This window comes from Somniosus microcephalus, chromosome 7 (genome assembly GCF_052327205.1).
Source record: "Somniosus microcephalus isolate GS21.2 chromosome 7, FLI_Smic_1.0, whole genome shotgun sequence".
NCBI lineage: Eukaryota > Metazoa > Chordata > Chondrichthyes > Squaliformes > Somniosidae > Somniosus > Somniosus microcephalus.
This window is the reverse complement of record NC_140993.1, coordinates 133,763,522-133,778,941: the sequence shown is the minus strand read 5'-3', so window position 1 is coordinate 133,778,941 and position 15,420 is coordinate 133,763,522. Positions and strand designations below refer to the sequence as shown.

General features: G+C 42.0%; 1 protein-coding gene across 2 annotated transcripts in view; it reads left to right on the top strand.

Annotated features, from left to right (window-relative positions):
• Positions 1–15,037, top strand: part of sdr16c5b (short chain dehydrogenase/reductase family 16C, member 5b) — a 57,264-nt gene extending 42,227 nt beyond the window's left edge. Inside the window, exon 7 of one of the 2 annotated variants that reach the window (XR_015079007.1) lies at positions 14,673–14,820. Coding sequence is in view for 1 of the 2 variants with exons in the window: in XM_085992975.1 (XP_085849101.1) it covers positions 14,673–14,766 (94 nt within the window). In the remaining variant the exon portion in view is untranslated. Of the gene's footprint in view, positions 1–14,672 lie in introns of both variants that reach the window. The other variant, XM_085992975.1, reaches the window with a different exon arrangement.
• The last annotated feature ends 383 nt before the right edge of the window (positions 15,038–15,420 follow it).

Sequence of the window (15,420 nt, the reverse complement as noted above, 5' to 3'; positions counted from 1 at the left end):
GCTATCTGTCTCTCCCAATCCTTTGTGCACCTTGTTTCTCCTTTCTAATGCTCCATCCCCCTGCCAAATTAGTTTAAGCCCTCCTCAACAGCACTAGCAAATCCCCCTGCAAGGACATTGGTCCCAGCTGTGAGGTGCAACTTGTCCGGCCTGTACAGGTCCCACCTTCCCCAGAACCACTCCCAATGTCCCAGGAATCTAAAGCCCTCCCTCCTGCACCATCTCTCTAGCCATGCATTCACCTGCTCTGTCCTCCTATTTCTATACTCACTAGCTCATGGCACTGGGAGTAATCCGGAGACTACTACTCTGAGGTTCTGCTTTTTAATTTATTTCCTAGCTCTCTAAAATCTGCCTGCAGGACCTCGTCCCTCTTTCTACCTATGTCGTTGATACCGATATGGACCACGATCTCTGGCTGTTCCCCCTCCCCTGCCCGCGCCCCCCCCCCCCGCCCGCCCACCCACCCAATGTCCTGCAGCCGCTCAGTGGCATCCTTGACCCTGGCACCAGGGAGGCAGCATAATATCCTGGAATCACGTCTACGGCTGCAGAAACGCCTGTCTGTTCCCCTAACTAATGAATCTCCTATCACTATTGCTTTCCTGATCTTCCCCCCCCCCCCCCCCACCAAAGCCTTGTACAGCTGAGCCACTTGTGATGCCATGGACTTGGCTCTGGCTGTACTCCCCAGAGGAATCATCGCCCTCACCTGTATTACCGGTTAGAGTGTGCGATGCACTCTGGGGACTCCTGCACTACCTGCCTGGTCTGTCTGGCGGTCACCCATTCCCTCTCTGCCTGCCAACTGTTGTGCTGCGGGTTGACACCTCCTGAAATGTGCTATCCATGTTGCTCTCAGCCTCACTGATGCGTTGCAGTGATGCCAGCTGCTGCTCAAGCTCTGAAACCCGAAGCTGGAGCTCCTCCAGTTGACGACACTTCCTGCACATGTGGTTGTCCAGGACACGGGAAGCGTCCTGGAGTTCCACAGGACTGAGGTGCCCTGCCATGCCTCTATTTACTAGACTATTAACTAACTTAACAGAAATAAACTCGAGGCTTAAAAAAAAAAATCACCAAGCTACTCGCCAATTTATTTTTTCTTTTCAGCTCCTTCCCTTATGCTGACATCACTTAACTCGCTCACTGATGCTTGCGTTTCTTCCGGACTCTTGGGCCTACCTTTCTCTCTGGCCGCTCCTTCACTCTCTCGTTCCCCTTCTGCCTCAAATTCCCACTCTCTCCAAATTCCTAACTTTAGCACTCTGTTTAGAAACACTTCAGTTAGGATCACTCTGTGCAAACCACTATGGAGTCCAAGGAATCCCTTTGTGATACCAAAACAAAGCATGACTATTATGCAGTATTTTATAGACCAGGATTATAAGCTCACTTTCTTCCCCTTTGTACACTTCCAATGGCTCCTCCGTATAAGGAAACAAAAGGTCAAAAGTATCTTTAACGTATTTCAAATCTTCTGGTTAACCAAAAATAATTGCGATGCTATTATTGGTGAATAACTTACAATTTTAGATCTTACAGATGGAGCTGGTAGTGAAAATTTAAACAAAGAAATCCAATTTCCCCATTTATGGCAGGTGGTTGCACATTTTTCAGTTCTGAAACCGCTGGGCTACAAAATAAACTAAAAATATCTGAAAATAAGCCCCACTGCCTTTGAATAGTTTCATGTTGGTGCTGTTATTTACAACTAGGATATTAACTTCTGAGCCATAAAGTCCAGGGCGACTTTTAGCTGTTCTAAGGTAGATTGGGATACAGCAAAAGTTTGTGGTGAAAATGCATCAAGAATTGTTTCCTTAATTGCTATGTTGCACGTCCAACATGAACAGACGCAATGCTCGATTCAATTCTGGGTAATGAAGCAAAGCCGGTAATTGCAATGGGCAGAACTTTTAGTGGCTGATGGGCTTCCCAAGCGTCCAGTGCAGAATAGATGGAACTCAGATGGGCATTTGGCTCCATGTGTAAACCCCAATACATACATGAACAGGAAAGGATATCACTCCATAAATGCTTAGGTGGTTTCTGACCACAGGAATGTATGTCTGCATGTTAATGATCATTATCTTGGGAGCATGATGCTTTTATTATGCAGCATTCTGTGGTGCCTGCATTATTTGAAGGCCCAGCAAGAATGAACAGGACTACCCTTTGCAACCATGGCTAATGACCCCAATTAGAACAAACTGGCCCCTTCCACTGATTATCTTTTCATAGCCCCACCCAATTAAAAACTCTCGACACAAAAGAGAAATAAAAAGATCAATATGCAAGTAACACAAAACAAATAATTATGTGCTCTCAGCTCTACACTAGTGCTTCCCCTGGTGAAGAGTGCTTGTCCTAATCAGTAATCTAAGGCTGTGTCTAAGTGCTCCTTGAGTGGGAGGAGCAACTGTGATGTGCAAGTTGTGTAGGGTAGTATGATCCTATTGGGATGGTAGTTGCCTGGATGTCTGGCTGTTGCACATGAGATGTTCATGCAACAGCTGGAGCCATGTCCAACAGCTCCATGGTTGCCAGGGCCTGTCTGCCATCTGGTGCTACATCAATCTTTTGAGGGGTATGTGCTGACCTCCTAAAATGTTCTCATCGGGAAACTTCTATTGAGACGCCTTCTGGTACTGGACACCCCAGCTGGATGACCAATGACCTATACAAGAGCTGTCTGTACAGTTTGTCTCATCAACACTCTTTCCAACTGATCATCCAGTCTGAGCCAGTGACACTTGTGTAAGTGGGGGCCCATGGTGTTCGTGGTGCCAATCTGTTGGTAAAAAGACCCACGTTGTCTTTTTACTCAAGTAGTAATTAAGTTATTTGTGCTTCAGGTTCAATACCTTAATTTCATCAATCAGCATGCAAAGTACTTTACAAACAAAGTAGATTAAACAGATATGAATACAGAAATGTAGACATTCATTTCTTTTGCTGCATTAACTTTTCTAAACACAAAATGTCTCTCTTTATGATTCTTATCTCCCGAGTAAAATTGAATCTGCCTCTTCTCCCTTGATTGGATTCCTGTGTCACCTGATTTAACGGGACACCACCCCTTCAGTAACTTCCCATTGCTTCTAGACTGAACCAAGGCCTAGGCTATCCTGCACGTAGCATCCCCTTATCTCATTTTATCTGTCTGCTTTCTGTGAACAGCAGCTGCATTTTAATAACTCCTTTGTCTTTCAAACTTTTACAGCCGAAAAGCCGCCTTCTGGCAGGCTTCCAGGGTACAGGCAAACTGCTTTATTTCAATCAATTGCATGCACACACTATCTATCTCGCAATAATGTTTCCTATTCTCTATGCTAGACTAGCTTTTAGTTTCCCACCTATTTTGTATGCTAAGCTAACTTAATTTCCCATCAAGCTCTCTGCCTCTTCTCCATGTTCCAACACAGTCACATATTTCTTGAGAGCAAGGTGTTCAGCACATGTTCCGTTTTGTGCTCTTTCAGTTAACTGAAGATTGCACTCACTCTGGTACTTTGAATTCCCATAAATCCCACGTGTTAAGAGGTGCACCACTGCACATTCTCCACCAGCTGCTGCAGGCTGCTCACAGTAGATTCAAAGGATGTGAAAAATGTCTTTTGCTTCTACATTAGCTCATGTCCGAAGTCCGGTTCAGTAGGATACCAATGATTTTGTCCATAGAGTAGACGTACCTTGTATGCTCCCAACCTGGCCAGCTCTGTCTTCATCCTCTCCTGCAACCTCCAGTCGTGCACTACATGCTCTAGTGTGCTGGTATCTATGTTGAGGGCAGGGGAACTATTGTGAAGTCCATGGTGCCACTTGCTCCCATTTCACCTTTGGGGAGGGAAAAAAAGATTCCCCAAGACAATGCCTTCAAAGAGAGGTGTGATCATAAATCATTTTGTGTGTCATGCTTTGACTGTTTTGCAATTGTAGCCCTTGCCATGCGGATTAAGAAAATGAGTCAGTGTAGAAAGGATAATAATAAATGGGGGATACTTGCTGGGGTGGTGTCACTAAGTTTTCTAACTTTCCCTTGCACATCTCTTTCACAGATTCATAGCCAAAAAGGGCCAAGACCATCTGCTTATTGAGGGTGACCTGTTTAAGCCACTGCTTGACCTAGTCCCCCTTCTCTAGCTGTTATGCTGCATTGTCCTGTAAGCAGAGCATATTTAAGATGATGTGAACAACTCCCTCAGCACCCTGAGCCCATTTAACCTCCCTCCTACTGCCATGACTTTGCAAATTAGATTGCATGGTGTTTTGATTGGCAGCACCCTTTTTGAGCTAAACTTTGAGCTGCTAGGTGCAAGGTAACCTACGGCTTGTGTTGTATGAACAAGTGTCACAAAAAAATGTACATGTTCTCTGCATGCTTTCTCCCTATGGGTGCAGGAGATAGAACATTTACATTGGAACCACAACTTACTGTGGCTGACGAGTAAACAAAGGTGGACGATAGGTACAGCTACTTTGGCACTTCTCCTGATGCCGCTGAACATCTTGCACATTTGATCCTAGGTACAACAGATGTGGGAGACTGCATTCACTCACTCCATTATCTCTCCATGCAGCTGACACCTGTGTTTTAACTGATAGGTGGCCTTTGTCATCAAAACATGCCACATTCTTTTGCTGTAACGTCTGTGTTAAAACCTCCAAGGAATTGTTACTAAATGCAGAAGTCCTGGGTACAGTCCTCAATGTGCATATTTCAGCAATTATAGGTTTCCAAACTTCCTTTCAATGCAAGGCAGCAAAGTATTAATACTGAGCAACAGCCCTTTAAGAGCTGCTGGCTCATCCAACTTTGTGACTTACTTTCAGTCAATCAACATGCAGTCTTGCCTCTCTGTGCAAGTTTCCAGGTTTGGGAGCATATGGAAATGAGGTGTACCTTGAAAAAATCCCTGCTGCTCACATGGCACAGGCAATTTTTCCTTGCCCTTTTGCAAAATAAAAATTTCTGATATCATTTAAAAGGGAATTGGATAAGTTTTGTAAAGGAAGAATATAAAAGGATTCGGGGTAAGTGCAGGGAAATGGAGTTAGAGTAGATGACTTTGGTTGAAGAGTTAGCACCGACCAAGTGAATGGCCTCTTTTGATAGATTCTATTCAGTCCACCATGAGTCTCTCAAAATATAATGGATCAGTGGAACACATTTGAGATTTTATATTTGGCCATTACTGCTCAGATGTTGATGACTGCATTTGTGGCTCCCTAATTTGAAGCACAATTCACTATCAGATAATGGCTTAGAATGTCCACATAATTTTCAGAAGTGACTATCAATTAATTTAAGAGCTATACAAGTTAATAGCATTTAGGAACTTAAATCTACTAGTAGTTACTTTCACAAGGTTGGAACTCCTATTCTAGGTAAATATTGCACTGAGAAATGACAAAGTTCCAGTGCTTTCCTAATTAAAGTATCAAAATACTAGAAACATTGCAAGTTAATCCCAGCATTGCAATTTTATGTAGCACTTATTAATTTAAAGATAAGCTTTGATTTGTACTTGGATCACACTTTGATTAGTGCTGCTTAGTGGTTTGCAGGAATAACATTCTAATTTTCAAACACCACTCATAGTTGTGTGTGGTTTGTCTACATAGCATTATCCCTCTGAAGACTGCAATTCTTCTGGGAGAATATATCTTTCGATAGCATGAAACATTTCAATGGTCTTGCTAAGTGTGAATAATGAGAACAGCTTAAAAGATGATTTTGATGAGCAATAATAACTTGACCAGATTGGATAAATATGTTGGCATGTTACAGCTGGTCACTGAATCTTTACAGTAATAAGACACCAATGGCTTGATGCTTTAAGTAAGGCAGTGAGATATTATTTGATGTCACAAACTAATTTACTATATACCCCTCTCTTCACTGGATGTATGAAATAATAAAATCCCCATAAATTACATATTTTGAAGGCTTTAAATTTTCCCTATACATCGCTTTAACTATTTGTGTTGAACATGTGTATCTAATAATTCTTCTGATGTAAAAGACACAAACATAATATGAAAAATAAATATCTGAGAACACTGTCTGGAGGTACTTGCCTCTTCTCCCTAACTCTGCAACAAAACTAATTTTGCAAATATTTTCTGACTATTTAACTCAGTAGTCCATTATTTATGTCCTACTGTATGTAAGTCAGTAAAATAAGCGTTTGTCTCTGAATAGTGGCTGGAAAAATATATTTGTCACTTTGCAGACATTAAGTACACTCTACTTAGTGGGTTTATGTCAACCAGTCATGTGTGTCTAATTAATACTTTAGGTATACTACATATTGAATATATTTAGAACATATAGCCTTCATCTTTTTCCCATTTTGCCTTTTTGCAATCTGTGCCTCTAAAAAGGAATTGTTATGTTGTTTTGTGCTGACTAATTTTACCATATTAATTTAAACTCTAGCCCAATCTAACTTGTTTAAAACTATAAAGTAGATTAAGGTTAATGAATTAGTGGCATAAAATGTAACTGGATTGAAACTGGCTTTACAATAAGTGCTAAAAATGAAAAGAAGGTTTCTTTGGGCAGTGATTAGCAGAGTTCTGCAGAGCTTTGTTAAGGGTCCCCATCTGTTCTATTCATACTATGCCTGAATAGTATGGAGGAGTGTACTTGTGTATTATATAGCATTTGTTTTTAACACTAAACAATGCAGCCAGGAATGATTGAGTAATTTTGGCATTCAGAGTAATCTGGACCAATTAAGCAGGTGGCCTAAAGAATGACAGATTGATTTTAATGTAGATATAAATGGAAGGTTCTGATTGCTGATGCAGGAAATTTGAAATAAGCACTAGATTAAGGAGTGTCTTATAATTAAGGTAGAGAAGAAAAACTGATTTAGATGTGACCACAATCATATAATAGAAAGCATCTCAAAGAAAGTTTGATTATACCTAAAAACAAATGATTCTAATTTTCTATATTTTAAATATTACATGTTCATATGGGCATCCTAGCTTCAAGAAATGAATGCTATGAAGAGGGTTTGAAGAAAAGCAACAAAAAGCAACACGGTAGCATAGTGGTTAGCACTGTTGCCTCACAGCGCCAGGGACCCGGGTTCGAATCCGGCCTCTGGTGACTGTGTGGAGTTTGCACATTCTCCCCGTGTTTGCATGGGTTTCCTCTGGGTGCTCCGGTTTCCTCCCACAGTCCAAAGATGTGCGGGTTAGGTTGATTGGCTATGATATAAAATTGACCCTTAGTGTTAGGGGGATTAAATACGTGGGGTTACGGGGATCGGGTGAGATATGTGTCGGTGCAGGCTCGATGGGCCGAAATGGTCTCTATCTGCATTGTGGGGTTTCTGTGATCTCTGTGAAAAATAAGTCTAGGCTTCAGACTTCTTAAGTTATGAAGAGAGACTAGGGATTGAACTGTTTTTACTGAAGAAAGCTGTTTTTAAATAAATCTGAGAGGTATATATGAGTACAAAATTGATGACGCGAACAAAACTTCAGATTAGAAGGAGTATTTTTTTCCCATGGCATAATGGATATGTGGAACAGACTTACAAATTCACTTAATGTTGTGGCAATTTAACATGTTAAAGGTGACTATCTGGTTAGGAGGTTCTTGGACATTGGATGTGCCATGCCAGTGAATTTAAGCATGAATATTGTGGTTTATGAAGCAGGATGGATATTACGGAGTTTTGACTCATTTATCTTTTGGGGGTAAGGAAAGGAAAGAAATAACTTAAATCTATCCGCTTTGCCTCAATGGTAGCACACTCGCTTCTGAGTCCGACAGTCAAGGGTTCAGGTCTCACTCTGAGACTTGCACATAATCTAGGCTAATACTTCAGCACAGTGCTGAGGGAGCGCTACACTGTCAGAGGTGCAATTTTTCAGATGATACTTTAAACTGAGGCCCCGTTTGCCATCTCGAGTAGATGTAAAAGATCCCATGGCACTATTCAAAGAAGAGCAGAGGAGTTCTCCCGGTGTCCTGGCTAATATTTCACCATCAAGCAACATTACTAAACAGATTATCTGGGCATTAACTCACTGCTCTTTGTTGTGTGCAAATTGGCTGCCAGGTTACTCTCATAATAATAACTACACTTCAAAAGTAATCCTTGGGTGTGACGTGCTTTGGGATGTGTAAGATGCTATGTAAATGCCAGTTCATTCTTTCAATTATGTAGTGATCTTTCACATTCTCAGGCTGTACTAAAGTCCTTTACAACTAATGGATTACTTTTGAAATTCAGCCACTTGTTATGTAGGCAAACATAGCAACCAGTTTGCACACAGCACAGACCCACCAACAACAAATGAATGGATGAATGACCAGATAATGTGTTTTGGTAAAAACAGAAAATGCTGGAGATACTCAGCAGGTCAGGCAGCATCTGTGAAGAGAGAAACAGAGTTAACGTTTCAGGTTGATTAACTTTCGTGAGTTCTGACGAAAGGTCATCGACCTGAAACGTTAACTCTGTTTCTCTCTTCACAGATGCTGCCTGACCTGCTGAGTATCTCCAGCATGTTCTGTTTTTATTTCAGATTTCCAGCATCTGCAGTATTTTCTTTTTGTATTTGTTTTGGTAAGGTTGGTTGAGGACACCAGATGAACCACTTGCTCCTCTTACTGCCATTGGATATTTTGCATCCACATCTGAAAAAAGACATTTCCAAAAGGCATTCAATAAGGTACCACATAAAAGGTTATGGGGTTGGAGGTAATATATTAGCATGGATAGAGGATTGTTTTCTGTCCGTTAACCAGAGTAGGGATAAACGGGTCATTTTCAGGTTGACAGGCTGTAACTAGTGGGGTGCCATAAGGATCAGTGCTGGGGCTTCAGCTATTTACAATTTATATTAATGACCTGGATGAAGGGACCAAGTGTAATGTATCCAAGTTTGCTGACTATACAAAGCTAGGCAGGACAGTAAGCTGTGAGGAGAACACAGAGTCTGCAAAGGAATATAGATAGACTAAGTGAGTGGACAATAAGGTGGCAGATGGAGTATAATGTCGGGAAATGTGAGGTTATTCACTTTGGTGGGAAGAATAGAAAAACAGAATATTTTTTAAATGGTGAGAAACTTTTAAATGTTGGTGTTCAGAGAGATTTAGATGTCCTCGAACAGGAAACACAGTTGACATGCAGGTACAGCAAGCAATTATGAAGGCAAATGGCATGCTGGCCTTTATTGCAAGGGGGTTGGAGTATAAGAGTAAGGAAGTCGTGCTACAATTGTACAGGGCCTTGGTGAGACCACACCTGGAGTACTGTGCACAGTTTTGGTCTCCTTATGTAAGGAAGGATATACTTGCTTTGGAGGCGGTGCAACAAAGGTTCACTAGATTGATTCCTAGGATGAGAGGGCTGTCCTATGATGAGAGATTGTGTAGAATGGGCCTATACTCTCTGGAGTTTAGACGCATGAGAGGTGATCTCATTGAAAAGGGAGGCGTATGACAGATACCGAGGGCTAAATACTGCAGAATCTTTAGAGGAGTACAGAAAGTGCAGGGGTGCAATTAAAAAGGATGTTAGGAATGCAAAGAGAGAGCATGAAAAATTCTTGGCAAGTAAAATCAAGGATAACCCAAAGATGTTTTATAAATATATTAAGAGTAAGAAGATAACTAAAGAAAGGGTAGGGCCTATTAGAGATCATGAGGGTAATCTGTCTGGAGAGGCGGGAGATGTCGGTAGGGTTCTTAATGAATACTTTGTGTCTGTTTTCACAAAGGAGAGGGGCGAAGCAGACATTGCTATCCGGGAGGAGGAGTGTGAAATATTAGATGAAATAAACATAGTGAGAGAGGAAGTATTAAGGGGTTTAGCAGCTTTAAAAGTGGATAAATCCCCAGGCCCGAATGAAATGTATCCCAGGCTGTTAAGCGAAGCAAAAGAGGAAATAGCAGAGGCCCTCACCATCATTTTCCAATCCTCTCTGGCTTCAGGTGTGGTGCCAGAGGACTGCTAATGTGGTACCCTTGTTTAAAAAGGGAGAAAAGGATAGACCGAGTAATTACAGGCCAGTCAGCCTAACCTCGGTGGTGGGAAAATTACTGGAAAGAATTTTGAAGGACAGGATAAATCTTCATTTCGAAAGACACTGATTAATTAAGGATAGTCAGCACGGATTTGTTAAGGGAAGTTCGTGTCTGACAAACTTGATTAAATTTTTTGAGGAGGTAACAAGGAGGGTAGATGAGGGTAGTGCGTTTGATGTAGCGTACAGGAAACTTTGTGTTATCCGGAGGCTAAATGTCCGGCAAGCTCGAGCCACCGGCAAAAATCAGGAGCCGTTTCGTTAGGTTTTTTTTCATTTTTCATTTTGTTGCTTTTTTCTCAACAGTCAAGCTCTGCAAGGTCTCGCTGAAGCTGTTGCTAAGCTACAGAGACGCTTGCAAGGTACGGCCAACTGTTTAGAAGCTGTTGCTAAGCAACAGGGTTTGTTGCCAGATACGGAGCTTAAAATCTTCGTATGTTTCAACATTAGCACTGGTTTGTCCGGCAGTTTTGATGGGACGGCAACAGCTCGGTCCTGTCGGTGCCGGATAGCGCACAGTTTCCTGTATATGGATTTTAGCAAGGCTTTTGATAAGGTTCCACATGGCAGACTGGTCACTAAGTTAAAAGCCCATGGAATCCAGGGCAAAGTGTCAAGTTGGATTCAAAACTGGCTCAGAGACAGGAAGCAGAGGGTAATGGTTGATGGGTGTTTTTGTGACTGGAAGGCTGTTTCCAGTGGGGTTCCGCAGGGCTCAGTACTAGGTCCCTTGCTTTTTGTGGTATATATCAATGATCTAGACTTGAATATAGGGGGTATGATTAAGAAGTTTGCAGATGACACTAAAATCGGCTGTGTGGTTGATACTGAAGAAGGAAGCTGTGGACTGCAGGAAGATATCAATAAATTGGTCAGGTGGGCAGAACAGTGGCTAATGGAATTCATTCTGGAGAAGTGTGAGGTAATGCATTTGGGGAGGGCTAACAAGGAAAGGGAATACACATTTATTGGTAGGACACTGAGTAGTGTAGAGGAACAAAGGGACCTTGGAGTGCATGTCCACAGATCTCTGAAGGTAGCAGGCCAGGTAGATAAGGTGATAAAGAATGCATATGGAATGCTTGCCTTTATTAGCCGTGGCATGGAATACAAGAGCAGGGGGGGTTATGCTTGAACTGTATAAAACACTAGTTAAGCCTCAGCTAGAGTACTGCGTGCAGTTCTGGTCACCACATTACAGGAAAGATGTGATTGCACTAGAGAGGGTACAGAGGAGATTTACAAGGATGTTGCCGGGAGTAGAGAATCTTAGCTATGAGGAAAGACTGGATAGGCTGGGTTTGTTTCCTTAGAACAGAGGAGGCTGAGGGGAGACCTTATTGAGGTGTATAAAATTATGAGGAGCCTAGATAAAGTGAATAGAAAGGACCTATTTCCCTTGGAAGGGTCAAAAATCAGGGGGCACAGATTTAAAGTAATTGGTGGAAGGTTTAGAGGGGATTTGAGGGGAAATTTCTTCACCCAGAGGGTTGTGGGAGTCTGGAACTCACTGCCTGAAAGGGTGGTAGAGGCAGAAACCCTAACCACATTTAAAAAGTACTTGGATGTGCACTTGGAATGCTGTAACCTGCAGGGCTACGGACCAAGAGCTGGGAAGTGGGATTAGGCTGGATGGTTCTTTGTTGGCCGGCACAGACACGATGGGCCGAAATGGCCTCCTTCAGTGCTGTAACTTTCAATGATTCTGTGAAACATACAAGATTCTGAAGGGGATTGACAGGGTAGGCGCTGAGAGGTTGTTTCCCCTGGCTGGAGTGTCTACAACTAAGGGGCATGGTCTCAGGATAAGGGGTCGGCCATTTAAGACCGAGATGAGGAGGAATTTCTTCACTCAGAGGGTTGTGAATCTTTGGAATTCTCTGCCCTAAAGGGCTGTGGATGCTGAGTCGTTGAGTATATTCAAGGCTGAGATAGATACAGATTTTTGGAATCAAGGGATACGTAGATTGTGCGGGAAAGTGGAGCTGAGGTCGATGATCAGCCATGATATTCAATGGCGGAGTAGGCTCGAGGGGCCGTATGGCCTACTCATGCTCCTAATTCTTAAGTTCTTATTAACAATGTAGCACTGGAGCGTCAACGAAGATTATGTGCTTAAGTCCTGGAGCAATGACTGTGGCACTGGGTGATTTACAGACCCTCACCTCAAGCAGACTTTGCCGCCAAGATGCAGGCCACTATCTCGAGGTTTTCCTAGCAGAAAACCTGATAGTTACCATGAGACCACACATCCCACTGATTAGAGACAACACTGGTAGTGGATCATGGTTAATGCTCAAACGTTAAGGCAGCAATTCCTGCAAATTGATGTTTTAACTTAGTTTTGGCCAATCAAAGTCTGGCTGTCACTATTCAAATCTACTGCTTCATCAAAGCTGTCTACATATTCTAGTGGATGCTATTGAATGATATGCAAGTGAATGTCACATCACTAAACAAAGAAAGAGCAAGCACGTGGACAACAGTAAAGTGAACAGTGTTCTAGCTTCCATCAAATTGCCAAAGATTGTCTGAAAGAATCCGTGACCTGTAGCAATTTGTGAAAAAATTGAATGCAATGCTCAAAAAGCAAAACTGCACTCTTATGGTACAATTCCATTGAAGAAAAGTTCCATTTGAGTGGAAGAGTAGTCATGAACACTTTTAAGATTGTACCTAAAACTGAAATATATCCTTGAATCCCAGATGACTGTAAATTTACATTATAGACTACTTCGTTGCAGTCTCCTGGTGCAGTACAAATATTTCAAAAAGCACCAACTAAATTTATCCTGTAGAATGCCGAAGTCTTAAATCTAAAAATAGTGATATATTTTGTAGTCCATAGTTGCACTGCACTTATTTTTGTAATTGTCTTTCAAAATAGCATCTGCAGCCATCTGACTCCAATTCATGAATCGGGGTGCAATTACATAAGTCAACCTCACAATTCTCTTACCCTCTGTTCTAGGGGTCTAAGGAGGGAATTTTAGAGCAAGGGGCCAAAGCAGCTGAAGGCATAGCCACCAATGGTGGACCAAAGTGAGGGGGGGATTTCACAAAGCCAGTCAGAGAAATTGAGATTGGGGGGTGGGGGGGGTGCGTAGCTGTAGGGCTGGAGGAGCTTCCAAAGATAGGGTGGGGTGACACCATGAAAGGAATTTTAAAATTGGGGTACAGGGAGCCAATATAGGACAGGGGTGATGGGTGAGTGAAACTTGTGGTGTATGGAGTTTGTGGCAAGGGATAAAGATGATGGCATCGGTCTTCCAATTCTTAACTGAAAGAAATTACAGCTCATCCATGACTGGATGTCAGACAAGCAGTCTGATACCACAGAGGCAGTGGAGGGACTGAGAGTGGTGATGGAGAGGTCACCAAGGGGCAGCATGTAGAGGAGGAAGAGAAGGGGGTCAAGGATAGATAGTCACAGAGGATGCCATTTGTGACTTTGATGTCTTTTCAGTACTGTGGTAGGGCAGGCACCAGATTGGAGTTGCAGAAAAGTTGACCAGAAACTTAGCTGGACCAACCACATAAATACTGTGGCTACAAGAGCAGGTCAGAGCCTGGGTATTCTGTGACGAGTGTCTCGCCTCCTGACTCCCCAAAGCCTTTCCATCATCTGCAAGGCACAAGTCAGGAATGTGATGGAATACTCCCACTTGCCTGGATGAGTGCAGCTCCAACAACACTCAAGAAGCTTAATGCCACCCAGGAGAAAGCAGCCTGCTTGATTGGCACCCCATCCACTTCGTTAAACATTCACTCCCTCCACCTCCGGCGCACCGTGGCTGCAGTGTGTACCATCTACAAGATGCACTGCAGCAACTCCCAAACCTGTGATCTCTACCACCTAGAAGCACAAGCGCACCAAGCACATGGGAACACCACCACCTCCAAGTCACACACCATCCTGACTTGGAAATATATTGCCATTCCTTCATCATCGCTGTGTCAAAATCCTGGAACTTCGCTGCCCTCCAACAGCCTAGTTAACCTGTCTTTGATTAAGGTAGGAATGTTGACCAGAATACCTGAAGGAACGTCCTTCTCTTCCTTGAATAGTGACATGGGATCTTCAACATCCATTTGAACAGGCAGGCAAGGCCTCAATAACTCATCTGGAGGATTGCACCTCTGACAATGCAGCATTCCTTCGATACTGCACTGGAGTGTCAACTGAGATAATGAGTTTGGGTCTTGAAGTTGGACTTCATGATCAAAAGGTTGTAGATTAAAGTCAAGAGTGCTACATACTGAGCCAAACTGACAAGTGTTTAGCCAAAACATTTTTTTTTAAATTGAGGTCACTAGCCTAAGCTAATTGAACCTAATAATTTTTAGGCCCGAACTCCAATATGTTTAATAGTCAAAGTTCAGATTCAATTAAAGACTGATTGTCACTAAAATAATTCTCAATGAAAGAAAAGACAGATTCTGCTAAAATGATCTTATCCAATCATTTCAAATACTGCTTTAATTCCAGTTTTGTTAAGTGTATAGCAAGCTCGTCAAGGACCTTTTTTCTTTCTCTTTGGTAATTGTTGGTTTTTGTTGCTATAACAATATATGATTGTAGTCACCAGTCTTTTTTTCTTTTTAAATAGTATGCTTCCTGTGAAACTTGGAATTCTTCTTGGAAATTACTTTGGCATTTTCCAAACCATGGAAAACTTCAAGGGTCGAGATAAGAACGATTAACATGATCTGCAGAATCAATAAAAACAACTGTTTTAAATAAACTTTATTACAAAAGCACATGCATTATTATATATAATTGCAATACTTTTCTTTGGTGCTACTTTATCTTGCTTATGATTACGACATCTGTATCGGGTTGCAGTATTTTTGTATTTCAAAGCTACTGTGTACTGATAATTTCAAGCTTATGGAAAATTTAATGCTTCTATTTCAGACAATAAAGGTGTGATGATGGCAGAGATGCCTGTTAAAATCAACAGAAAACTGAGAAGGTGTGACATGCTCATTATTCCTTAGAAACCGATGAAATAAAAATGACAGTAATTTTAAAAAGGTGAGATGTTTAGAAAACCATTTCTAAAATCCACAATTTGACTATATAAACTGTTGAGTAGCTGTAACTCAATGGGGCTAGTCTGTCAAATGGTAGACCCACTGCAGAGATGTTTTCCACTGTTTACTGATGATGGCAGAGTTGCATGTTAAAATCAGCAGAAAACCAAGAGATAAGCTAATACTGCCAGAATCTTTCCAATTCTGTTTTCTACCCCCACCCCAAATTGGTGAGAATTGTTTTTTTTTTAAATCTGCTGTTGCTTGTTAATGAGCTTGCAGAAAAAAAGATAAGACAGTTTACTGCTGGAGGGAATTAAA